Raw genomic sequence first — 25,863 nt, forward strand, 5'->3', positions numbered from 1 at the left:
GTAATTCTAAACCGTAGGAAATTCATGGTTTAGGTTTTATTCCTTTTATATGAATTATATGTGGTCTATTTGACTTATTCAATAGTATAAAATTCACCTCCACATTCCCACTCTTACTATAACATCCTCACACATTCCAACTTCACAACTTATACATGCCACATGAACTATTGACATAGTCTGTACACAATATAAGTTCACTATGGTACGAGCATCATAACCCATTATCGCGAATAGTAACAGAAAAGGCATATGGTGGACAACGTTTTTCTGTTACCATTGTTGCATAGATCCTCTGAAGAGTAGTCGTTGCTTCAATCATGTTGATTCTTTCATTAGGTGCGGTGGCTAAACATTTCATTGCCAGCTCAAATATTGACAACACACATTGCTCCTTTGCGCAGAAATCCTGATCTTCGCTAGATTGCAAAGCGGGTGCAATAGGAACTGAGTTTTCATGTAATGATTCACTTACCCACTCTTTCAACCTAATTTCCCCATCAAACATATCATCTGTTGGCTTCTTCCCTGTAAACATCTCGAGCAACATTATCCCGTAACTGTACACATCTCCATGTGTGGACACTCTCCCTTCCATTCCCAACTCTAACCTTGGAACATGCATGATTAGTATCCAAGTAAACATTGATATTTTTAAAAAGGAAAAACTATAATATCATTAAAGATGAACAGTTTAGAATTATGCATCACCTGGTGCTGCATAGCCGATAGTCGCCAATGTTTGTGTTTGGACGACAACTTCTTCGTTGTCAAAAAGCTTCCCAATGCCAAAATCACCAAGATGAGCGACCATGTCTTGATCGAGCAAAACATTGTTCGGCTTTACATCACAATGGACAACTGGGAATGTATGGCCATGGTGAAGATATTCCAAGGCTGTCGCAACGTCTATTCCTATCTTCAGTCTTTGGATAAGATCTAGACAATGCATGTTGGAATACAACCATTTATCCAAGCTCCCATTCGGCATATATGTGAGAACCAATGCTTTAAACTCTGGGCTACTGCAACATCCAATAACTCGAACTATGTTTCTGTGTCGAATGCTCCCAAGTATCCCAGTTTCAGTATTAAAGCTCTTTTCTGCTCCTTGTAATTGCATGTTGAAAACTTTTACTGCAACTTTCAACCCATCAGAAAGTGTTGCTACAAATACCGAACCAAAACTTCCTCTTCCAAGAAGGTTGCTCTCATTAAAACCACTTGTTCCCTGTTGTAGTTCCATATAAGAAACTTTTCTGTATTCCGTCAGCGGTAAAATAGCATTGGGAAGCAGTGGTGATTTCTTCGGTTTAAGTTTCTTTAGAAACACGAGGATGATAATCACCATAGTCCCAACTAAAATCACTAAAGGCACCATCAATTTCTTCAAGCTTCTTGATCTATGATGAACTTTTGTGCAAGGTGGAACTTCAAATCTTATTGGACCACAAAGGGCAAGGTTGTTGGAAAAAGACTTATCACTCAAGTTACCAAAACAACCGCCATCTGGAATCTCCCCCACCAATTTGTTATTAGAAACATTGAAATACTCAAGAAAATGAAGGTCTTCTAATGACTTGGGTATAGATCCAGAAAGGTGGTTGTAAGATAAATCTAGTGCTCTCAAATTTCTAACATTTCCAAAGGATTGGGGAATAGATCCCTCCAATAAATTATTTGATAAGTAGAGATATTCTAATGACTGGCAACTATCAATTGATCTAGGGATATAACCTGAAATTTGATTACAGGCCAAATCTAGATAGTAGATTGACTTCAAATTTCCGAGTTGTGATGACAATTGACCCTTCAAATAATTTGAGGACAAGCTCAATTCCAAGAGGTAGGAAAGATTCCACAAGTTGGGAGGGATGGTGGAGTTCAACTGGTTGTAGCTTAAGTTGATGACTCTCAAGGATTTAACTTCACCCAAACATTCAGGTATTGGACCAACCAACATATTTTCATTAAGGTACAATTCCCCCAAACTATTCATTCGGCAAACGTCGTTAGGGATAGACCCTCCCAACTTATTTTCATAAAGAGAGATTCTCTGTAGTTTCTTCATATTCCCAATTGATGGTGGAATGGGTCCACGCAGCTGATTATTTCCCAGGTCAATATACAATACACTACTTAAGTTTCCAATTTCAGAAGGAATGAAACCTTTGATGTGATTGTTTTCTGCCCAAATACTTTGAAGAGAAGAGGAAAAGTTCCCAATAGAAGCAGGTAGGATACCATTCAATGGATTTTCTGATACTGCCAAGTACTTCAAATCTCGACATTTGGTTAACGAAGAGAGAAATGTCAACTCCTGGGTTGAAGATTCCTCTCCACTCAAAGTATTCTGATTGAGATATATACTTTGTAGGCGTTTCAAATTGCCAAAGTCTGGTATGGATCCAGTGAAGTAGTTGTTGTCCATGTACAAAATGGTAAGATTAGAAGCATTGTTGATAGAGCTTGGAATTGGACCATCAAGTTTGTTATAACCCAAAGAAAACCATACAAGATTGAGAAGTGAAATCCCCAAATTTGAAGGAAGAGTACCTGAAAACTCATTGAATGACATATTCTTCAAGATTGAATATGTAAGACTTAGCAATGCATTTATGTTTTACTCGATCCGTCCAAAAAAAAAAGACTCATTTGTAGACGGCACGAGTTTGAAGGAGAAAAATTGATAAAGTAAGAAAAAAAGAGAAAGAGTAGATAATGTAAGAGTGGTAGGGAGAAAATGATTGTTCCAGCATAACTTGGACTTGGAGGAAGCAAATTATTATTTTTATTTATTTATTTCTTAGTTAGTAAAATTAGTAGATAGAAAATATGAGTTTTTCCTTCTACCAAATTAGGATTTTCTTTTCCTTTATCTCCCTTTAGTTATTTCCTTTAAGTTTTGTATTCCATAAGTGGATTTCCCTTTGCCTACATAAAGGCCTCATTGTTGAACTAAACACAGACTTTGAATAATAATTTTACAATGAGTTTTTTGTATCAGAAAAAGTGGGTAAAGTGTGAGAGAGAAACATTTCATTTTTAGAAACGTAACTATGTTTTATGGATATCCAAAAATAGCAAAATGAGACTAATTTTGTGGACGGAAAGAGTACCTAGTTTAGATAAAATTAGTAAAAAAAAGGATGAAGCTTTTTCGGATTTTGCATATTTTTTAAGGCTTTGATTTGGCTCGTTTAAAATGTCAATCATGCATATTATGTTCATTATTCCACATATTTTTACATTTTAATACTTTGACGTGTTTGTTGAGATATTATAGAAAAAGACTTAAAAAAGGTGTAGCAACGTCAATCTAAGCCGATATTTCCGGCATTCTTGAGGTCCATTCAATGCTTAATGCATACTGTTCTCTTTGTCTTCGAAAGAGCTTTATATGGATATCTCGCACTTCATAGTCGGGGTTCTGTGGAGAAAGTTATGACTATTCTACGAACATTGCACAGTGCAGTCAATGTTTGGTGAAGTTATTGAATTGATTTTTCTTATTAGCTCTTGTAGTTATTTGATTTATCTTTGTGCCATGTATATTCGACTGATTAGCTACCTCTTTAGTACATATTAGAGTTGATTAGAATACTCATAGAAATCCAATAATTGACTAGGAAAAGAGATAATTCACACTTTAATTCAATAGAACTCGAGAGAGTTGAGGTTTCATGTGAGGTCATTGGTTTTAATTATTTTTGGGAGTTAGATTTTAGAAATTTAAAGTGGAGTTTGATCTTAACATCTAAGGCCTTGTTCGGTTGGTTAGATAAATAGTCTTGAGATTGTAGTATGGGATAGCTCAAGATGGGCTTTATCAAGATGCCACCATTGAGATGTGACTAGTCGGTTAATGTTGTAATTGATGACAACAACTAAGAGAGAGAAGAGAGGGGTGAGATTAAATTAATCGGAGGGTTAGTGGTGCGATAAGTTGTCTGCCATAAACACTTAAAATGGCAACATTGAGATGGGCTTGACACGGGCCTTGTGGGCTCAGATTAATTTAGATTGCGGCAACCGAGCATCAAATTAGTAAGTCGGCGAGACACAATTAATATAACCAACCGAACGCCTCCTAATATGTGGATTTCTCACATCTGTAGGGGGTTTAATTTAGTCAAGTGATCGCCGGCTTAATAACTCTGGAGACCGTTATTCAAGGAAGTTTATTGGATGATTGCTCGTAATTATGTTGTTGGATCTTAAAATTCTAGTACGTTCTTTCGCCTACATAGTGTTATTCGTTTTTATGCTTTCTTTTACTCCCTCCGTCCCGCTTAAGATGACACGTTTTCCTTTTTAGTTTGTCCCAACTAAGATGACACATTTCCTTTTTTAGTAATTTTCTCTTTCCAATTAATACACTCAACCACTTCTTCTCACTCCTATTAAAATTTTCATCTTTCTTTATCTTTCTACTTTAATACTTACACCCACCTTCTCTCTCTCCAATTAAACACTTTAACCAATAACTCCTAAAACCCCGTGCCGGCTAAGCAATGTGTCATCTTAGCCGGGACGGAGGGAGTATTTGTTTATTTATTTATCTCTAGTTTTTAAAATCAAACCAAAAACTCTTGTCTCTCTCTAGATTGTAGATGACGCGTAGTATATGATAGTCAGTTGCAATCTGTTAGAGATTTAGAGATTACAAGAAGGAATACAGAAACGAACTGAAATGAAAATTACAAATGTAAATCGAAACTATAAACTTTAGAACAGGAACAAGCCGAGTCGAGGAGTCCTCTTTCCGCAAGACGAGATACGCCCCGGTAGTGCTCTTCGGATTGGCGTTTCGTCCCCAAAGATAAAACGGCTACGTCTCTGGTGAAGCAGCACCGCTATCAACAGAGCTCCGGCGAACTGGATGGAGGAGAGGGCAGAGCTTCGACAGAAGAACAATGCAGAGGGAGAAGAGAGTGTATGATGCAGAGTGTATTCTAGTTTCTGATGTTTAGAATGCTAGAATGGCTAGCCTATTTATAGGCTCAGTCCACTGCAGGGGGTCAACGGCCATAATGGCCGTCATTAAAACTAGACCGTAACGGTCGTCGGTTACGAGGCGTTACAAACGCGTTACAGAGCTGAGAGTCTGAGTCTAGAAGCTTCTAGATTCCTTCACGACGTGGACTATCACGTGTCAGCCACGTTGGCTTACCGCGTCATACTGACGAGGTGGCATCCCGCTTGGCTCGCTGACGTGGAAACGGTGGTGGTCTAAAAAGAAACTAGACTTGGGCCAAGCCCGCACCAAGCCCACGACCAGGCCCAAAGAACAGCCCAAAGACCACCCAAAGACCAATTGCCAAGATCCAAGTCCAAGGACAAGGACACGGGCACGAGCACGAGCACGAGCACGAGCGCGGGCTCGGGCTCGAGGCTCGAGGCTCGCGGCTCGCGGCTCGCGGCGGGCAGGCGGCAGCGGCGCGCGCGTGTGCGCGCGTGTGGGCTCTACAACCCATCTTAGTCCACTATAATTATTCCATGTAATAATCCTTCTTATTAAATACTAGTTTAATAAGGTTGAAACTTTCAATGTGGGATAATTAACTCTCTTAATTATTCCCTAATCTCATAGCTCATTAAGTTTGCAATTTTGCACAACTTTAAACAATTATTTCTCACTCACCGGGAATCGGATTTGAGAAAATAAATATACCACGGTCATCTACTCCGAACGTAGATCGACGCTATGTCATTTAATTTTACAAAATTAAATGTCTCGTTAAAATTATAATTGGTCAAAGTCCATTGACCGGGCATAGATTCCAACAATCCCCCACATGAGTGGAAATAGCCAAATGCAAATGCATGCAGACACAAGCTCAACCCTCGAGAGGTATATAAGCATAAGGATAGGTAGCTTTTAGCTTTGAACCTTCCATAGTCAACGCCATCGGATACACAGGCGGCCTAGTAGCGCGATGCTTTGAACTAGTCCCCCACGACGTGCACCGAGACAATGGTGTTAACACTTAAACACCTCAACCTCATCCGTTCTCACGTTTTGTGTCCTTTGCGGCCTTGGACACCACTTTGGATTCATAAGTGTGTAATTTGAAGCGGCCACACTTCACACTTACATAGGTGATTCCTACTCGAGTATCTTGCCCTACTCGGTCTCTTTGAGAACTCAATCTCCTTGAGATCCTTAGGAATCATTAAAAGTCATAGACTTATCCTCACCACAAGGCAAGTTTTCAAACACTCTATTGCTCTCTAGGGAATAGATGTAGATGAGTGTTTCTCGCGAACTCTCATAGCTTAGTTTTCCCATTGAACCAAGTTCTTGGGATCTCCAGTCATCATGGTTGGGTTACCACTATGACAATTCTTTAGTTTGTGGATTTCAAACCCATTCCCTCTAGCAACTTATTCATTTGATCACGGTTTAACCCTTTGGTTAGCGGATCCGCTAGATTATCTATTGACTTCACGTAGTCAATTGTAATCACTCCTGTTGTGATCAAATGTCTTACGGTATTATGTCGTCGACGAATATGTCGAGACTTACCGTTATAGAAGCCATTGTTCGCCCTCCCGATAGCGGCTTGGCTATCACAGTGAATCAACACGGGAGGCACTGGCTTACACCAACCTGGAATATCCTCAAGGAAGTTCTTTAGCCATTCGGCTTCTTCCCCAGCTTTATCTAAAGCTATGAATTCTGATTCCATAGTTGAACGGGCTATACATGTCTGTTTCGTGGATTTCCACGAGACAGTACCCTTCAAGTACCGGGGGGTATCTCGAAAAGTGTAGCCCATGATTTTGAGTATGTTTTAGATATCTCAAAACCCTTACAAGAGCTCTCCAATGCTCTTTGCTTGGATTACTCATGTAGCGACTCAACTTGTTCACGGCACAAGCAATGTCCGGCCGAGTGCAATTAGTTAAGTACATAATGCACCCAATGACCCGTGCATATTCTTCTTGTGCAACGGGTTCGCCCTTGTTTTTGCTCAAGTGAACATTGAGTTCAATTGGAGTTTTAACCGGCGCGCCATCATAGGCATTGAATTTCTTCAATATCTTCTCAACATAATGAGATTGGGTTAAGATGATTCCATCGGATGTTCTTAGAATTTTCATTCCAAGAATTACATCGGCTAGACCCATATCTTTCATGTCAAAGTTTCTCTTTAACATGGCTTTTGTCTCGTTAATCACTTGAGTGTTACTACCCATGATTAACATGTCATCAACGTAGAGACACACTATAACGTACCCGTTATTAGTGCTCTTAATATAGACACATTTGTCACACTCGTTGATTTTAAACCCATTTGATAACATCACATTTTCAAACTTCAAGTGCCATTGCAACGGCGCTTGTTTTAATCCATAGAGGGACTTAACCAGTTTGCATACCTTCTTCTCTTGTCCGGGCACTACAAACCCTTCGGGTTGTTCCATATAGATTTCATCCTCTAGTTCACCATTTAGACACGCAGTCTTGACATCCATTTGATGAATCTCGAGATTGTGCAATGCAGCAATCGCGAGAAGCACTCGGATAGATGTAATCCTCGTTACAGGTGAATAGGTATCGAAGAAGTCATGTCCTTCCTTTTGTTTAAAACCCTTTACAACTAGTCGGGCTTTATACTTATCCATTGTTCCATCGGCCTTAAATTTTCTTTTAAGCACCCATTTGCACCCTAAAGGTTTGGCACCTTCGGGCAAATCAACCAACACCCAAGTGTGGTTTAGCAAAATTGAATCAATTTTGCTTTGAACAGCTTCTCTCCAATGTAACCCGTCTGGGCCATCGAAGGCTACTTTTATCGACGTTGGCTCTTCATCCAACATAAAAGCAATGTAGTCAGGACCAAATGTTTTTGGTGTTCTGACCCTACTACCACGTCTTAGTACTTCATCACTTGGATCATGCCTCACTCGCTTGCGCGATTTAGGCTCTTCATCCGCGGATTTAGAACTGGTGGCTTCATCCACTGTTTTAGAACTAGTGGCCTCATTTTCAATTCTTGTCTCGGAATTGATTGGGACTTCTTCTTTGTCCTTGCAAGGAAATGTATTTTCGAGAAATACGGCATTCCTTGATTCGATTGTTGTTCCTACTGTAATAGTCGATATTTCAGACTTGTGAACAACAAATCTATATGCACTACTGTTAAGTGCATATCCAATGAAGATACAATCGACTGTTTTAGGGCCAATTGTAACTTCTTTGGGCGGGGGAACCATCACCTTGGCCAAACACCCCCACACTTTGAGGTATTTGTAGGATGGTTTCCTACCTTTCCACAATTCATAAGGAGTGATGTCTTTTCCTTTGAGTGGAATTTTGTTTAGGATATAGTTGGCTGTCAAAATAGCCTCCCCCCACATGTTCTGGGGTAATCCTGAACTTAGTAGTAACGCATTCATCATCTCTTTTAGAGTTCGATTTTTGCGTTCCGCTACACCATTAGATTGTGGTGAGTATGGAGCAGTTGTTTGATGAATTATACCACTTGCGTTGCATAACTCCTCAAACGGGGCTACATACTCGCCTCCTCTATCACTTCGAATCGCTTTGATTTTACAACCAAGTTGATTCTCAACTTCGTTCTTATAATTTTTGAACGCTTCGATTGCTTCATCTTTACTTCTTAAAAGATAAATATAGCAATACCTTGTGCAATCATCTATAAAAGTGATAAAGTACTTTTTACCACCTCTAGTTTGCACCATCTTTAAATCACATACATCCGTGTGAATTAATTCAAGGGGTTTTGTTTTTCGTTCAACTGAGTGAAACGGTAACTTAGTCATTTTTGCCTCAAGACATATTTCACATTTGTCTTGGGTATCTACTTCAATTGCCTTTAGTAAATCTAAATTTACTAATCTTTTTACGGCTTTTGAATTTACATGTCCCAATCTACAATGCCACAAATTTGAAGACTCGGTCAAATAAGAGGAAGTAGATGCTTTATTATTATTGTTAGCCAAAGGCTTTGGAACAAGGCGCGTAGCCACACTAAGCTTGAAAAGTCCGTCGGTTACATAACCTTTTCCGAGGGACTTCCCAAACTTGTACAAAACAAACCTATCAGACTCGAATACAAGTTTAAACCCCTTATTAACTAGTATTGATCCTGACACTAGGTTCTTGCGGATGTCCGGGACATGCAGCACATCCTTCAAAGTGATTGTGACGCCAGACGTCATCATGAGAATCACATTTCCAATGCCGAGGACCTCGGACGATGCTTGATTCCCCATGTTGATCTTCCTCCCTTCAACAGCAGTGTAGGAGGCAAACTTGCTCCTATCCGAGCAGACATGAGCTGTAGCGCCGGTGTCGATGTACCAGCCGCCCTTGTTGTCAACTATGTTGACTTCTTCAGTGACCACGGCAACGAGGTCATCTTCATTCCAGTCCTTGAACTCCTTCTCAACGACGTGGGCTGCCGGCTTCTTCTTCTTGCTGCGGCGGTCTTTGGCAAAGTGGCCAACTTTGCCACACTTGTAGCACTCGCCTTCAAATTTCTTTGCAGGCTGCTTTCCCTTCCCTTTGTCTTTCTGATTTGGGCGGGGGCGTTTGTTGGAGGGTCCGCCCCGCTCCAACAAGTTGGCTTTGGTGTCAAGTGGGCTAAAGCCCTTAGCCTTTTGATCAATCTTGCGCACATCCGCTTCAATGCGCAGCTTCACGATCAAGTCTTCAAGACTCATCTTCTTTCGCTTGTGCTTGAGGTAGTGCTTGAAGTCCTTCCTTCAGCCGCGAGTCCATGGATGATCATTTGGAACTCTTGGACTTGTTCCATGACCGGTTTAGAATCGACCATTTTGTAGTCCATGAACTTGGATACTACAACATGTTCCGTACCGGCCGCATTGTCTACACTATACTTCTTTTCTAGGCTTTCCCACATCTCTTTTGATGTGGTTACAAGGGAGTATACATTGTACAAACTATCATCTAATGCACTTAGAATAAAATTTTTACAAAGATAATCTCCTTTGCGCCATGCTTCATAGTCCGCCATGACCTCAACACTTGTCTCTTGATCACTTGGCGCGGGCGGCTCGTTCTCCGTGAGGAAGTTGGCGATGCCCAATGTTGTCAAGTAGAACAACATCTTTTGGTACCACCTCTTGAAGTCAGCTCCTCCAAACTTAGGTGGTTTTTCGGCGGGTGGCATCATTCTTGGTGGCAACGGTGCCGCACTTGGTCCTTGGAATGAACCATTCATGTTGCCCCCGAAGGAGCCAACAACATGGTTGGGCATAGGGCCCCCACCATTCATGTTGGGCATAGAGCCCGCCATGGTCGCATTGGTCCCGAAGGAGCCAAAGCCCGTGTTGAACCCGAAGGTTCCAACACTCGCATGAGACCCGAAGGCCCCAGCAGTCGCGTGAGACTCGATGGTCCCCGCATTCGTGTGAGACCCGAAGGCCCCAACACTCGATCCATTAAAGGATCCGAAGGAACCACTAAAAGTGGAACCAACCGACCCACTCGAAGTGGATCCACCAGTGAGCCCCTGGGTATTAGTGTACACCCAAGGGGTTGTTGATGAAGATGGATAGACCCCGGGAGTAGGCATCATAGTGGTGGATGCCATGGTGGAGGAAATGATGGCGGCGGTGGTGGCCGGAGTGGTGGCAGCGGCGGTGTTGGATTCAGTCGACATTTCCAACAAAGGTAATTATAGTTTCGAAAGGTTTAGTTCAGTTTTAGGTCTAGATCCCTTCAAAAGCAAGTTATATCTCGTCTTGCGATTGTTGGAGATTTAGAGATTACAAGAAGGAATACAAGAAGAACTGAACAATGCAGAGGGAGAAGAGAGTGTATGATGGAGGAGAGGGCAGAGCTCCGGCGAACTGGATGGAGGAGAGGGCAGAGCTTCGACAGAAGAACAATGCAGAGGGAGAAGAGAGTGTATGATGCAGAGTGTATTCTAGTTTCTGATGTTTAGAATGCTAGAATGGCTAGCCTATTTATAGGCTCAGTCCACTGCAGGGGGTCAACGGCCATAATGGCCGTCATTAAAACTAGACCGTAACGGTCGTCGGTTACGAGGCGTTACAAACGCGTTACAGAGCTGAGAGTCTGAGTCTAGAAGCTTCTAGATTCCTTCACGACGTGGACTATCACGTGTCAGCCACGTTGGCTTACCGCGTCATACTGACGAGGTGGCATCCCGCTTGGCTCGCTGACGTGGAAACGGTGGTGGTCTAAAAAGAAACTAGACTTGGGCCAAGCCCGCACCAAGCCCACGACCAGGCCCAAAGAACAGCCCAAAGACCACCCAAAGACCAATTGCCAAGTCCAAGTCCAAGGACAAGGACAAGGACACGGGCACGAGCACGGGCTCGGGCTCGAGGCTCGAGGCTCGCGGCTCGCGGCGGGCAGGCGGCAGCGGCGCGCGCGTGTGCGCGCGTGTGGGCTCTACAACCCATCTTAGTCCACTATAATTATTCCATGTAATAATCCTTCTTATTAAATACTAGTTTAATAAGGTTGAAACTTTCAATGTGGGATAATTAACTCTCTTAATTATTCCCTAATCTCATAGCTCATTAAGTTTGCAATTTTGCACAACTTTAAACAATTATTTCTCACTCACCGGGAATCGGATTTGAGAAAATAAATATACCACGGTCATCTACTCCGAACGTAGATCGACGCTATGTCATTTAATTTTACAAAATTAAATGTCTCGTTGAAATTATAATTGGTCAAAGTCCATTGACCGGGCATAGATTCCAACACAATCTTATTTCATATGTTCGATATTCCTGTACTGACCTTCAGCTATACAAGATCTACTCCGTATGCTTGTAGGTATATTTAATACTAATAAATAGTGCATCAAATAGACAAATACACATGAAACTATGATATATCACAACGAGCAAGGAAGTTAATAATTACCAGATAAGCTGTTGTAGCTCAGTTCCAGGTCTGTCAAATAAGATATGTTGAAAATGGATGATGGGATATTTCCAGTTAGAGAGGCGTTTGCAATATTTAATGTCTCTAGTCGTGTAAGCTTCCCTATTTCTGCTGGAATTTCTCCTGAATTGAGTTGTAAAAGGTATCAGTGAAATTCTACCATAGATCATCGCAAGAATTACATGCAATTTATGATATGAAAGGTGTAACTTATGAATATCCAAAATAAATACTGCTATTAAATCATGATGAAAATAGATGTGTATACCTTGAAAGTCGTTCATACCCAAAACCAACCCCCTAAGCATGCTCATGTTTCCAATTTCTAACGGGATGTTACCACTGAAATTATTGCCGTATAATATCAAGTACTCAAGATGTGTGCATTTCCATATATTTCGTGGAATTTTCCCTTCAAGTTGATTCTCATAGAGGTCAAGTGTTTTGATGCTTGACATATTGCTGCTGCACACATCACTTGGCAGCCAACCTAATAAGTTTGTTGAAAAAAAAAGCTAATAGTTTGTTAACCCTAATATCAGTACTGAACCACAATTTAACAACAATTTACACAAAGTTGAATAAACAAAGGGCTAAATAGTTTTGTTTCCGATGGAAGAAATTTTGTTAATAAAGGGGGTGTATAGGATATTTCAAATTAAAAACGTACCTTGTAAATTGTTATGAAACAGATATAATTCCTCTAACTTTGGAAGATGGTGAAAAGTTGGGATATTTCCAGACAAACTATTGTTAGAGAGGTCCATCCATTTCAATGAAGATATGTTGAACACTGAAGATGGAATATTTCCGGTCAGACCGGAGCCTGTGAGGCTCAACACCTCTAACTGTGAAAGATTCCCTATTTCTTCGGGGATTATTCCTGCAATTATAGACGTTGAAAGATGATATTAGGAAACTCCATAATTAAATCTTCCCAATATGTTTATGAGTAAGTTTGGTTTGCAGTCCACTCTCAACCATGAGAGGCCTCTTCACACAACAGTTTAAAGAGGCCTTTATGAGCTTAGATATGTTTGATACAGAAAACTGATTTGATTAAATAATCATTTTTATTATTCTATAGCATATATTCAATCGGCCTCTTTTCAGTTATGCATTTAAATTTGATACAAACATCATAGTATATGATAATAAAATTAGGCAAAATACATTCTTAGGTCCTTATACTTTAGTTAAAATGTTCATTAGGTCCTTGTACAATTTTTTCGTTTTAATAGGTCCTTATACTTTTCACAATATTTTTATCTGGCCCTCGTACAATTTTTCGTTTTAGTAGGTCCTTATACTTTTATCATAACTTTCATTAGGTCCTTGCACAATCTTTTATTTTAGGGACTTTTTTACATTTATCTTTGATAATAATCTAAATTTAATTAAACTTAATGAACTTTTTAATATTCCATTATTTAACTTAGCATAGTTTATAAAGATAATATCATCTTGTTATCCAATAATCTCAATAAGTTGTAGAGAATAATAAAAAGATTATCGTGATGATTGAAAATTAAAAGCGGAGTTTTTTTTAGAATAACTATCCGAATTTTCAATCGATTATTTATATTTATATTGAAAGATACGTTTCCCTAAATATTTATAATCATAAGATAAGTTAGATTATAATATTAAAAGGTTCGTTAAATTTAATTAAATATAAATTATTATCTAAGATAAAAGTAAAAAATATCTTAAAATAAAAAATTGTATAAGTACCTAATAAAAGTTATTATCATAGTATAAGGACCTACTAAAACGAAAAAATTGTACGAGGATGTGATGAAATTTATGAGAAAGGTATAAGGACCTATTAAAACGAAAAAATTTTACGAGGACCTAATGAACATTTTGATTAAAGTATAAGGACCTAAGAATGTATTTTGCCATAAAATTACTGTTTATTTGCGTGAATGACTGAATTTATTGGAAAATCTAAGAAAACATAATTTCGTAAAAATGATTTTTATTCAATTATATCAAACTAATGGAAAAAAAATAAAACGTAATTTAGAAAAACAAATTAAATGAAATTATAAGAATTAAAATAAAATTCGGAAAACCCATAAAATTATGATTTCGTCGTTTGATAGCCAAATTTCATCGTATGTTGACGTTTTCGGCTTCGTATGTTTGAAATGCATCTAACAATTTAATAATATAGGTCTCACTATCCACTAACACTACTTTAACTAACAATCCCCTCCTGTCTCTTACTAACATATCATTCTCTTCATCTCTCTTACTTTACCAATTTTGTCTTAATTCCCATGTCATACTTATTGCTCATATTTTTATGGAACGGATGGAGTATATATATGGTGGATAAAGTAAAAAATCTAACATTTTGTCACCTTTAGAATTTTGAATCAGGGACCAATGACCATGAACTTATTTTATAGAGTGGTAAGAGTTGCGTGTCTAATATGAATTGTTATAGCAATGATATACTACTCCCGTCTTTTAAAAATAATAATTATTTTTATTTTGACTCGTCTCTTAATTTATGCATTTTATATTTTAGGAAAGTTTTGAACAAAATATTACCTATAATAATGTAGATAAACACAATTTATTAACACTACGTACACTACATTTTTCTTCTATCTTTCTTAATTTACAATTGTGTATTAAAAAACGTGTTATTTCAAAAGTTGCTATATTTAAAGGATGAGATAGTAGGGGTGCGTCAGGGTGACACCACTCTTATAGTAATAACGTAATACCAACGTAGCATGCAATGTTATAAATGCAACAAGCAATATTATAAACACTACACTGCCATATAGCGTTATAATGTATATTGCATTGCAGCGTTTATAATATTGCATGCTACGTTGGTGTCACGTTGTCATTTTAAGAAGTATTGTCATACTAATACATCCCTGAGATAATAATGTAGAAATCACATATAGAGGTAATTAAAAAGAGATGTGTGCACCTCTGAAATCGTTTAAGCCCAGGTACAACTTTCTAAGCATGCTCAAACTTCCAATTTCACTTGGGATTTTTCCATTGAAATGATTTTTAGATAATGCCAGCTGCTGAAGGTGTCTGCATTTCCATATATTTGGTGGAATTTCTCCACAAAGTTGGTTGTTCCAAATATAAAGTACTTCAATATTTTGGAGACTATTGCACATATCACTTGGGAGCACACCTGTTAGACTATTAGTGCTAATTCTAATCTCTCTCAGGGAAGATACATTGAAAATGCCAGGTGGTATGGACCCATTCAACTGATTATTGTTCAAGTATAACATTTGGAGCTTAGAACTGTTAGACAAAGATGCAGGAATTGTACCTAAGAAAGTGTTGTTGTACATATAGAGTTTCTCTAGTTGAGGTAAACTGCCAATCCATGTTGGTATTTCTCCGGTGAATGAATTGACTCCCACATTCATCACCTTCAACCGACGCAGTTTAGATAGCTCAGAGGGTAAGATCCCCGTGAAACTGTTGAAACTGATGTCCAAATATCTGAGAAACGTAAGGTTTCCAAGATGTGGAGCAACAGTTCCAACAAGGCCGTAGCTAGAGATATTAAGAGCTGTGACACGGTGGTGTTTGAGGCCGCACGACACACCAATCCAATTACAGACTGATGTGTTTTGCGTCCAATTGGTGCTCAAAATAGAATAAGGGTCGGAAGTGATGGAGTTTTTGAAGGAAATGAGTGCATATTTATCTGCGACAATGCTAAAGGAGAAAGCAAAGCTGTTTAATAATAACACTGAAAGAGCAATGGTAAAAGTAAAAGTCTCCATTTCTTTCCTGGTTAGTTTCATTTGGTAGACGGTGTTCTTTATAACAGACTCCTTATGGTAATCCTTTTATATAAACGGAGTATGATTTTTAATTATAATTTTAATTTTTTGTTGATATTATTTGATTCCATTTGATTTGTTCAATGAAATATACGCCAAAATAAGCATGTGGAATTTAATCGGATTCTTCTAAACGTAGATATGACGATTAGAATGATACTTGTGTGTCACTTTCTGTAGCTACCAAATGATAGGAGTATTGTAATGTGGAAATTTATTAATGGGATTCTTGTAAACGTATATATGACGATGAGAAGGATTCTTGTGTGGAAATTTATGTGTACTAACAAAATTAAGAACAGGTTAAGAAACAATTTCCAGAATATATATATATATATATATATATATATATATATATATATATATATATATATATATATATAGAGTTGTGATTAATGTCGAACCAATTTTAAAGACCGAACTAGAGACCAAATCTGGGCCATTAGATCTAGTTTTTTTGATGAGATGTGCTGCTGCGAAATTTTTTTCTTCTTCATTACTAGCCCATGTTACTTCATTATATAGGTTTATTACTTCATTCTGTACTTCAAATGCTTCTACACATACTTCATTCCAACAATTTATTACATTATTCAATGTGTTTATTAAACCATATTAGCGCCATGGCGTTGGTGATAGATATTGTAGAGAGAAAGACCGACAAGCATTAGATCTAGTTTTTTTGATGAGATGTGTTGCTGCGAAATTTTTTTCTTCTTCATTACTAGCACATGTTACTTCATTATATAGGTTTATTACTTCATTCTGTACTTCAAATGCTTCTACACATACTTCATTCCAACAATTAATTACATTATTCAATGTGTTTATTAAACTATATTAGCTCCATGGCGTTGGTGATAGATATTGTAGAGAGAAAGACCGACACGCAACGGCGAAACCACATTTACGTACTGAAATGAAGTAAAAACCTACTGGAATGAAGTAAAAACTCACTAGAATGAAGTAAAAACCTACTAGAATGAAGTAATACATTCTGGAACAAAGTTAAATCTTCGTAACATGTTAGTATGACTTATTTACCTTCGGATGAATTAAAATAGGCTCGTGATGAAGGCGAAAATAAATTATAAATTTCTGTATTTTATCCATAAAAAACTAGATCTAAAAGCCCTAATTTGGTACGGTTCGGTGGTTCGGTCTTTAAGAGTGGATTTGTGGATAATAGGACTCTATATATATATATATATATATATATATATATATATATATATATAGTGTGTGTGGTTTTAGTTAGAGGGGCATGTTAGGGTGCCACCACCCCTTAAAATAACACCACACCACCATTTTGCCACGTGGCAAAAAAAAATCTGAAAAAAGACGGGCAGCAATATGCTGGTCTTTATACAGCAATTTTTCTTGAACAGCAATATCCGACCACTATACAGCAATCTATAGATTGCTGTGTAGTGTTTGTAATATTGTTGTGTAGCGTTTATAATATTTGTGTTAGATTCACAAATCTGTTAAGGATTAAGGACGCTAAGGACGTTAATTTGGGTTTTTAAATATACGACCAATGCTTAAGAAATTGTCCTTATTATTGGTGTCACAGCTAAAATTAGAAAATGCAAATGGAAATGCCCTAAAAAAGTAAAAAATTAAGTTAATTTGTCCTTAAATTAGATACGCTTTATTTTGCATCCTAAACTATTATTTCTTTTAAAAAATTTCAAATTGCTTCTCAATTTTTGTGCCCTTAAAAATTATCTCTCTGTTCCGCGGCAGCGGAGACATTTCTTTTCGGCACGCGGTTTAAGAAAAATTATGTTAAGTGAGTTGAAAGAATAAAGTAAGAAATAAAAAAGGTGGAGAGAGGAAGAGAGAATGAAGTAAAACAAAGTAAAGAAAGTGAGAAGAAATGTGTAGATATTTATCAAAAAGGAAATGACTCCACTATTATGAAATATATCAAAATAGCGACAAATTTCCTTTATTATGGAATGGATGGAATACTACTTTTTCTGTAGTGCTTATTGAAATGTCCCAAAAACAAAACTGCGCTCGAAAATATGAGAAACATAAGTAGTGAAGATCTAGCATGGATGAGTTTTGGGTTTTTGACTGGCTCAGAGATCGATATAAATAGTTTGATACTTATGGCTATAAAATTCATCTAAAATTTTGCCGTCCATAACATTTTTTTTTTTTTTGTTTAAAATTATGCGAACAATACTTATGTATCAACTACGACATCATGATTTTGGATTGTTATAAGATATTTATACATATTGACGAAATTCTGGGAAAACTATTTCAACACTGCCTTTTACGTGATCAACAGGGCAAATGAGGTTGGGTCGTCGTCGGCTCAAGTCTTCAAAAACTTGTTTTACGTTAAACAGGAAAATAAATCTATCAAACCGTGCATTTTTACAATTAACCGATGTCTATATTCTTGAGTGACATAGGATTTTAGGAGGAGTTGTTTGGTGGAGAAAATAAAGAGAAAAGAGTAGTTGAATATTTTAATGAGACGTGAAGAGGAAGAGACTTAATTATTTCCAAGTAAAAAATGGACAGCTTGAGTGGGATGAAGGGAGTAATACTTCATCCATTCCATTAGAAATAATACAATTGCTTTTGGGTACGTGATTTTATATAGTATTGGTCTGTGAGTTAACGAGAAGAGAATAAAGTAAAATAAATGGAAAAGTAGATCATATATATAAATAAATTTTTTTTTGAATATAAGCGAAAGGAAGGAAATAATTAGATTTAATTAACACAAAAAGAGTTAATTAATGGCAAGTAGCTAACAAAATTTGATTGGGGCCGATCTCTAGCAAACCTTCAGCTATTATGGGCTTGGCCCGATAAGATATGGGCTTTAAAAAGGGGCAGGAATCACACTTACAAAAATCTGAAGCCCAATATTTGCATTTACCTTCATTTATGCTTCTATTATTTACTTTCTAATTTCAAATATGGAGAACACCTTTCTTTTTTTTTATATAGAATGAACTACAAAATTGGCATCTACGTATGATAAGTCGAACGCTAGAGGTATCCATGTTTAAAAAAATGCATTGTAAGCCTCTACGTATGGGTATAATATCATTTCAGACCCTTTTCACTATTTTGAGTCTTTTATACTCTTTTCCCCTCACTTCTAACCTAAATGTAGTTCCAAGGGTTTTTTAGTCTTTCTCATTTTTATTACTCCCTCCGTCCCAGATTTAGAGTAACAATTTGCCATAAAAGTCCGTCCCACATTTGGAGTAACATTTAGAATTTACCATATTTGCACATAAAATTTTACTTCATTATTCACTAAAATTACACCCAAATGCTATTATCTATATTAAAATAAATCAAAACAAAAAGAAAAAACCAAAAAATCAAAGAGGGGACTCACTTTCAACCAACTCACTTCATTTATTACACACTCCATCATCTCACTCCACTATCTCATTTCATTTATTACACACTTCACCTCTCACTTCATTAATTACACACTCCACCAATTCCTTAAAACCCGTGCCATAACTAAAAATATTACTACAAATGTGGGACGGAGGGAGTACTATGTACTATGTTTCTTTTATATTAAAATATTATTTTCATTTAATCCATAAATATTGTAAATTTAATTAGATTGATAAATTAAAATACTTATCAAACTAAAATAAAAACATAAATTATTAAAGAAGTAAAATATTTTAGTTAAACTAAAATAAATCCTAATTTCTCAATTAGGTTAATATAAAAATAATAGAAGATGTTTAACTAAAATATTAAACATAAATCCTAATATTTCGACAATCCATCTTCTATTTAGTTTAACTAAAATAAAAACATAAATTATTCTTATGATAACTTTTTTGATAAATATTTAATTTATCAATATAATTAAATTTAGGGAGTTGGGGGTACATGCCGGAAAATCCAAACGGAGGCTGAATTTTTCTAAATTTCGAGATTAAGATTTTGAAGGATAATTTTCTTACTATTTGATCGGAATCCGATTTGTACATTAATGATTTACAAGTCTAATCTTATCCTAATCTTTTGTTTCTTATTATCTCACAAGCCTAATTTTATTCTAATGTACCTCAACAGAATTGCCTAGCTATTAATAAAAAAAAAATTCAATAGATTTTCACTGCCCTTCTGCTACAAGATACTACATGCTACTTCATTTGTCCCTCTATATAGTAAAGAGAGACAATTTTATGGTAAGAGATTTAAGAAAATTATGTTAATTGAGTTAAATAGAGAGAAAGTAAAGTATAATAATTTAATAAAGTACGTAAAGAAATGAAAAACGAACAAAGTAAAAGAGAGGAGATATGTTGCGTTTTGCCTAAAAAAAAGATATGATTCGACTATATGGAAAACAACCCAAAAAAGAACGCGACTAGCTACAAATCGGACGAAGAGAGTACTATTATTTAAGTATTATAAATGTGAAATCAAAGTTTGAGTCTTCGTCAACGCGCAGCGGACTATTCTTCTTCGAAAGATGGAATAAATTTTTGAGTAAGGGCCAAATGTGGTCCTTAACATATGACTATTTTATCATTTTGGTCATAATCTTGTCCCACATCGACTTGGTGATGATCCTAGCTCACCTATATAAGTGTGGATAACCCTCCCCCTTATGAGGCTTTTTAAGGGGTGAGTAGTCAATTTCTAATAAGTGTCATGGTGTATAAAGTGTTAATGTGAGATTTTGTGAATATCCAATTAACTTTTATATATATATATAGGGAATCTAACCGACAAAGGGTTCGGTTTCGGTTCTGGGTTTCAAAAAAAATGGGAGTCGGTTAACTGACTAATCAGTACGATCGGAACCGAACTGACTGAATTCCCTCCCCTACATGAATTGTATATGTTGACAAAAAAAATAAAAAATATATATATAAAAATTTAAAAAAAATTTAAATTTAAATTTAAAAAAAAAGTATTTATTGAAGTACCATGAAACTATCATTCTGCTATTTTATAATTAATTAATTTAAAAATATCTTCCATATGACAAATTTTGGACATTCATTCAATAAAATAATGCATCTCAATTACTCCATTAGACTAAAAAAATCTCAATTGATCACCATCTTAAATTAATATATATGTACATACAATTAATAACCCACAAATCGGTATCCTTTGACTATGAAAAACCCTAAATTTAAAATTTGCCACATTGATTTTAGTTTTTTACATACAGTAATTGTAGCTAAATAGCCTTTTCTTCTAGCTGGAATTTCCTTCGCCGCCGGTACAACTTCTCATTTTTACAGCAATTTAGCATTTACAAATCCATGAAATTTGATTTTGCCGCGTGAATTTGTGCGTATTCGTTACTCTGTTTGTTCAATTTCACCGTTAAAATTGCAAATGCCGTGGCGTTTCTGATTTTTGGTAGACATTTATTTTAATCATGTTGTTTCAGTTCATCAAAATAAGTTCTGATTGTTGCATCATTTTAGTAGCATTTGGCTGTTGGAATGGATTACTGTTTCATTCATGTTTTGCTGCTTAAATCGTTGCATTTAGGTTGAATCAGAGAGTTAAAAATCTGTATTTAGTTAGTGTTTATTGTGTTTTGAGTTTTGAGTTTTGAAAGTTTACTACTACAAATTTGGGGAAAATGATAGCTTACCCTGTTTTAATGTTTCTATACATTTCATTTTACCCTTAAAAACATTGAAAATAGCCTTTTTTCCCCCTTGTGGTTGATTTCAATTGCTGTGTGGTTGAAGAATTTGCTGCTGTTATACTAGATCATTGCTTTGTGAAGGTGTTTGACAGATTAATTGTATGTCTAATTGCTGTAATATCGAAATGCACAGAGCTGTGGTCGAGTGCGGGCAGAAGAAGGTGGTGTTTCGGTTGAAGTGGATTGGTCGGAGAGGCATTTGTGCATAAAATGTGATAAAGGTGGGAATGTGCTGCTTTGCAATGAAATCGGCTGTCCTTTGGCTGTTCATGAGCGGTGTTTGGGCGGTCCGGCTAGGTTAGATGATGCCGGGCGCTTCTATTGCCCCTATTGTGTGTACAAGCAAGCTGTTGCTGAGACGCGCAAAGCTAGAGAATTTTCTCTGGCGAAAAAGAAGGCTTTGTTGATCTTTATGGATGGGAGTGAAAAGGCTATGCGAGAAAGTAATACGTGTGAGGAGAATGGGCAAAATCAGTCGAATGTGAATAATGGATTATTTGAGGATGGTAAAAGTGAAAAGGGTATGCGAGAAAGTACGACGTGTGAAGAGAATGGCGAAATCAGTCGAATGTGAATAATGGATTATGTGAGGATGGTAAAAGTAAGGCTAACAATGACGGGGTTATTGATCAACCTCGTGAGGAGGAAAAGGTCGAAGAAGATTCTGAATCTTGTGGTGGCTCTAAAGATGAGGATCGTTCGCTTGATTTGGACAGGGGAAATGGCGATATAGCCGTGGGAGAGAAACAGATTCGGGAAGAGGAATGTGAAGAGGAAAATGCTGAGGAAGAGGAATTGGAAGCTTCTGATGAAGAAGAAAATGCTCAGGGGAAGGACTTTGGAACTTTGTTATCTTCCACCAACGAAGACTCCACACTCACTGGGCGTGCAAGAGCTACGAGAGTACCAAAAAGGATCACGCTTGTGGACAAAGAGTCCGAAGCTATTTCAGTTCTGCAAAGTAAATTTAGCGATACGAAGAAGCACGCATCTCCAACTTCGACTCCTGCCAAGAAATCTGCTAGGAGTCCATCTTCGGCTATGGGAAAGAGAAAAGTAGTTATAAAATTTAGTTCAGCTAGGAGGTTGAGCAAATCTGAAATACAATCCAAAAACGTAAGATTATAGTATAAATTACTAGCTATGTTCGAAATCTGCCTTTTCTTGTATATGCATCCTTACTGACAGGAACTAATCACTTGCTGAGGTAGCGACACTCCTTTATGGAAAGTTACGATCTTTTGACCTGGGCTTAATCCGTGATTTGAGCATCTCTTCATCAGGTGTTTGAATCTCTTCCATGCCTCGTGAATATTCTCTTGAGGATGCATTGCATAAGAGATGACTTCAGCTTGGCGCTTTAGTACCTCGCTCGGTGGGTAGTATTTATCCAAGAAGAGCTCAACCATTGCATCCCAAGTCTTGACCGAGTTGGGATCCATGCTATCGTACCAATCCCTAGCGTCATCCTTCAAAGAAAAAGGGAACAATCTGAGGCGATTCTGATCATCGGAGACCACATTAGCCTTCACCATGTTTCTGATTCGTATGAACTTGGTCAAGTGCTTGTTGGCATCTTCCGAGCCAGTTCCACCAAATGCATGTGATTCTGCCCTGTTTATCAATCCCGGCTATAACTAAAAGCTGTTGGCCGCAATCCCGGCTTTATTAATTGGTGGATTAGCAACTCGTCTATATGCATACAGATTCTGCACGGACTGAATTGGTGGTCCCGCGCTCTGCTCATCGAACTGCCTCTGCATGTTGACCATCTACTCACGGAGTAGGATTCTCATTGATTTATTCTCCTCGTTGTCTTCAAAATTGTTGTTCTCCTCGTCAGCCATTAGGATTGGAGACCGTGGCTCGTATTGTATGGGTGACGGAAGTGGAGATGGACTAGGTACTGGAGTTCTCTGGATAGGAGAAGGTAGACGCCTATGACCGGGTGAAGATACCCGAATCCTTTGGTTTAACCTCCTCTGTGCGTTCTTCTTTCAGTTGGATGCTTCGATCTCAAGATCGATTGGCTCTAAAGGTGGGCCTTTAGAACGCGTGTGCATACAACCTGCCTAAGGAAACACAAAGATTTGAAAACTCAAAAATAAAAATAAAAATAAAAATAAAGCAAATAATATCTAGACTAGTAATCTCAATTATTATCACGATATTAAGCTCTAACGACACAAAATTGTCCCCGGCGACGGCGCCAAAAACTTGACTCGACTTATTTTAACACAAGTAGTACCCGCAAGTGTACGGAGACATTGTAGCAATTAGCAAGCAAGAGTATCGTATCCCACAAAGACAAATTTGTATCAACTTAACTACCACGAACAAATGTTGACTACTATCTAGAGAATCATGAAAGGTTTGGTTGTTTTCTAACATTACGAAAGCATTTAATGAACAAATAAAAAAATTTACACAAGTAAACACGGAGTGAAAAGATAATATGGAGAAAATTGTAGAACTCAAGGATCCGATGCACAATTCCAAGCTTTTATTCAATCAAATTGCCCTACCTTTTGGTGTTTTTAGAATTACTAAGTCGACCACAATTATAGATTAAATCCCTTCCCGAGGTGAGAAACCTGCAGCTTAGGTGCTAGGATTGAAGTCCCCTTCTAATCCTAAAACCCCTAACTCCCAAAAGCTCGATTAGGTCAAAGACCTCACTCAAAACCTCAACTCTCCCGAGTTTTATTGCATTAAGGGGTGAATTATTCCTATTTCCAAATTAATTATTTTATCTCTCGATTAATCTAATTAATCCTACACAATCAAGTGGTGATCAAACAATTGAAAGGAATAAACCCAAGAATAATCAAATAACTACAAGAGCAAGGTAAGAACAAAATTAATTAGATAAAAACTATGGAATCAATGCATCATCACCAAGAATTCTACAAAAAAGTGTTTAGCTACTCATGTTCATGGAGAAAACTAAGTTTAACACAAAGAATCCGAACAAAAACATGAAAGATAGATACTAAGAACTCCTGTGGAACGAATCTATGGAATGAAGTCTTCAATCTTCCGATCTGGAGTCTTCTTTCTTCAATTCTCTCTCTCAAAGTGTTCTTAGGGGTGTGTGTGAGTGTTGGAGGCGGTAAGTGTTCAAAAAATCTCGCAGAATGCAACCCTAGGCGTTTTTCTCCTGATTTTTTCGTCAAAAATCGCGTTTTCAGAAGTCAAACCCGCCAGACTGACATACCCGGCCGGGTGGGATTTTTGTGCTGGAAATTCTACCTGGCCGGGTGTCGTTTTTCGACCCCTTTCTGACCGTCATACGCTAATTTCTTCCTACCCGGCCGGGTGGAATTTATTAGCGTGAAATTCACCCGGCCGGGTGAAGCTTTTGGAGGCTCCGCTGCCTCCTTTGCACAAACGGCCAGATTTTTGCCTCTTTTTCGTCTATTTATCCTAGAGCACTCAACAAACACATGAAACTCCGAAAAAATAGGATAATTGGCTGGAAATAGACACTTCAAGCATCAAAACTCAACATTAGGCACCTCAACAGACCAATTAAACCGACTAAAACATGAGTTTATCACCATACGATATTGATTATGCACTATTTTGATTTATCAAATGTTGCGGATTTTTCGCAATCCAAGAATCCTGATATTTTGGGTGGTGGTGATAAATGTCTAGAGGTGCTAGTATTGTTATTGCAATGAATCATTTGCTAGGTGAGTCCAATTTGATAATATCCTAAAGAGGTGTTCGAAAAATGTTTTATTATTCAGAAACTCGGCCGGTTGGAATTTGTTCCAGAATAATAAATAAAGATTTTGAACTAGACAACTTTTGAAAAAAATACTATTAATTAATTAAAATTCAAGTAGAAGAATTAAATTAATTAATGGAAATTTTTATCTGAAACACGAGAAATAATAAATTAAAGAGGTAAAGTCCGGATTACTCGTAATTTGGGATTGGACGGGCAGTCTATATTATTTTACTGTAGTGGATAATAATATTCTGTCAGACTTGTATTAAACTGTGGCTCAATTTAATTAGTAAAAGTTCAATAGGTTTGGCCCAAGTCCAACCTCCATGAATCCCTAATCTGACCCTCATAACTCTATATAAAAGGATATTAGAAATGAGATTTAGAGTTAATTAACTCATAATTTTCGTGCTCCCCTCTTCTTTCTAATCAAGCTCTTTTCGATTCTGACAAGCTTTGTCCACCCAAAGGTCAGATTATGAGTTCGGGATATAGATTAGAAGATTCATGGTTGAGTACGAAGAACATCACGTGGAGAAGGCGCAAGCAATCGTCGATTTTTTGGAGAATCAGATCGGTAACTCTAAACTGTAGGAAATTCATGGTTTAGGTTTTATTTTCTTTTATATGAATTATATGTGGTCTGTTTGACTTATTCAATAGTATAAAA

The 25,863-nt window shown here is 37.2% G+C and overlaps 1 protein-coding gene and 1 pseudogene across 4 annotated transcripts; one reads left to right on the top strand and one right to left on the bottom strand.

Moving 5' to 3' along the window:
- Positions 1–113: 113 nt before the first annotated feature.
- LOC125195490 (uncharacterized) lies at positions 114–15,727 on the bottom strand. Of its 4 annotated transcripts, none has more exons than XM_089056301.1 (7): positions 15,243–15,727; positions 14,880–15,098; positions 12,594–12,806; positions 12,192–12,413; positions 11,903–12,046; positions 712–2,556; positions 114–606 (listed from the first exon to the last, which is right to left on the bottom strand). In XM_089056301.1, exons 1-7 carry the CDS (start codon positions 15,724–15,726, stop codon positions 215–217), a joined length of 3,519 nt encoding a protein of 1,172 aa, XP_088912427.1. In that variant the 5' UTR covers position 15,727; the 3' UTR covers positions 114–214. The 4 variants fall into 4 exon arrangements, with proteins under 4 accessions (XP_088912427.1, XP_088912429.1, XP_088912428.1 ...); XM_089056303.1 differs by having other exon boundaries at positions 14,880–15,106; positions 15,243–15,434; XM_089056302.1 differs by lacking the exon at positions 14,880–15,098.
- Positions 15,728–21,385: 5,658 nt separating this feature from the next.
- Positions 21,386–22,582, top strand: LOC148929625 (uncharacterized; annotated as a pseudogene).
- The last annotated feature ends 3,281 nt before the right edge of the window (positions 22,583–25,863 follow it).

The sequence above is a fragment of the Salvia hispanica genome, chromosome 4 (genome assembly GCF_029641045.1).
Source record: "Salvia hispanica isolate PSC_SH4W2 chromosome 4, Shi_PSC_v1, whole genome shotgun sequence".
NCBI lineage: Eukaryota > Viridiplantae > Streptophyta > Magnoliopsida > Lamiales > Lamiaceae > Salvia > Salvia hispanica.